This window comes from Drosophila novamexicana, unplaced genomic scaffold (assembly GCF_003285875.2).
Source record: "Drosophila novamexicana strain 15010-1031.04,08,12 unplaced genomic scaffold, DnovRS2.1 tig00000387-arrow-pilon, whole genome shotgun sequence".
Classification (NCBI taxonomy): domain Eukaryota; kingdom Metazoa; phylum Arthropoda; class Insecta; order Diptera; family Drosophilidae; genus Drosophila; species Drosophila novamexicana.
This window is the reverse complement of record NW_020824800.1, coordinates 5,948,256-5,950,000: the sequence shown is the minus strand read 5'-3', so window position 1 is coordinate 5,950,000 and position 1,745 is coordinate 5,948,256. Positions and strand designations below refer to the sequence as shown.

Sequence of the window (1,745 nt, the reverse complement as noted above, 5' to 3'; positions counted from 1 at the left end):
TTTTGTATATTTTTTTAATAAATAAATATTAAATTATTATCAAATAGTATTCAAATTAACATATTAAGCAGATTCCAACATGATGAAAATTAAACTGTTAGTTAACAGTGTTGGAAAACGCCCGTTGACAAACAATTCTAAATAATAAAAGTGTAATAAACAGTATTGTAAAACGTGAAATTCTAGATTTAGGCATTATGAAGTTTTATCAAACACTTAAATCTTGCATTATTGAGATTTCTCAGACGATTAAAAGCTTATAACTTGACATATTTTGCTATGTGAATAGTTGACTTGTCGAAAGGGCTAGCTGAACCAGTACTAATGGCAAAATATTAGCAGTCAGTTAATTTGTTGTCAGGTTTATTGAATTGGTATTGAAATATTTGAAAATTTATTTCAATACCAACTCAGTAAACGAACAGACTAGTTTTGCATTAAAAGCCGGCAATATTTCTACGCCTATTCGCTAACCATTTCATATACAATAAACATGTCGTTGCGTTACGAGCTGAGCGAACCGATTGCAGTTTACAGGGTATCCTACAAGCTCTTCCTGCCGGACGTCAAGGCCCTGATGCCGCGTGCCGCCCAAAAGGCCAACGAGCTAAATGTGCGCGGCTACATGACGTATACGCAATGTGGCTACGCGGTCAGCGGCGAGCTGGAGGGCACCCAGGAGAAGCTCGAGCAGATGATGTCCTGGCTGCAGCAGGAGACGCCCAAGGGCAGCGAACTGCCACAGTTTGGCCAGTATCAGCTGCAATTGAAGCCCGGCTACGATGATTTCTTCTGCTGTTAAAAAAATTCATTAAATTAAGCTTGAATATAAAACTCGGCTGCCAAGTGCCACAAAATTTGTTTCGAGTGCAGCTATTGAACAATGGACTCTAGACGAGCTGCTGCCGCGGCAGCCTGGCTGACTTTTCAAAGTCAAAAACGCGATTGTATCATCAGTTTTTAGTATTTCTTTTTTGAGGGCGCGGGTGACTCTGATTTCGGCGGATAAAAAAGTCGCGCGGCAAACAATGAGAAAAACCAGAAGAGGAAAAAATCAAAGAATGGAGCCAAGTCGAAACAATCGAATCAATTCATTTTTCTAGGGCGTACCATGCCACTTGAACGTTGAACTGCAGACGCCCCAATGCTGACTACTGTGAAGGCGACCGATCTAGCAACTGCCAACCGTTCCATTGTTACTGCAGCAGCAGCAGCAGTCGGCGGCAGCAGTTGGTCTTGATCGTGCCCTGGCACTAGTCATTTTATTATTTTCAAGATTTTCGCGGCGCTACTTGGCGCATTTCGCAACACTGCCAGATCAACTGGCCGACCGACCGCACGCCCGCCCGCCCTGCCATAACTCAAGCTGTGCGCGGCAGATTTATGGGCTTTGCTTAAATGGGAGCAAAGCGTTCTTAAAGCCAGGATTACGACGTAACATTCGAACAGGCAATGCCAATTCAATTAGACCTAAATGCTGTCAACAGCCGGCCAACAGCAACAGCAACAACAACAGAGACAACAACAACAAGAGAGACAACAGCTGTGAAATAGACAGCCAAGTGTCGTCTAGTCTGTTGTGTCTGTTGTCTGTGCGCCTCGTGTTGCATAATATTTTATGCATGCAGAGCGCTTGCATATTGTTGCAACATGTTGCCATGCTGTTGATGATGATGATGCATAGCCTCCAGAATTGCCACGTTGCCCCTCCCTAAAACGAATAACAAAATATAAAACAAGTAAGA

At 42.9% G+C, this 1,745-nt stretch overlaps 1 protein-coding gene across 1 annotated transcript; it reads left to right on the top strand.

Moving 5' to 3' along the window:
• Nucleotides 1-334: 334 nt before the first annotated feature.
• On the top strand, nucleotides 335-852 carry LOC115760037. The gene has a single exon (XM_030701205.1). The coding sequence runs from the start codon at nucleotides 494-496 to the stop codon at nucleotides 800-802; it is 309 nt and encodes a 102-aa protein (XP_030557065.1). The 5' UTR covers nucleotides 335-493; the 3' UTR covers nucleotides 803-852.
• The last annotated feature ends 893 nt before the right edge of the window (nucleotides 853-1,745 follow it).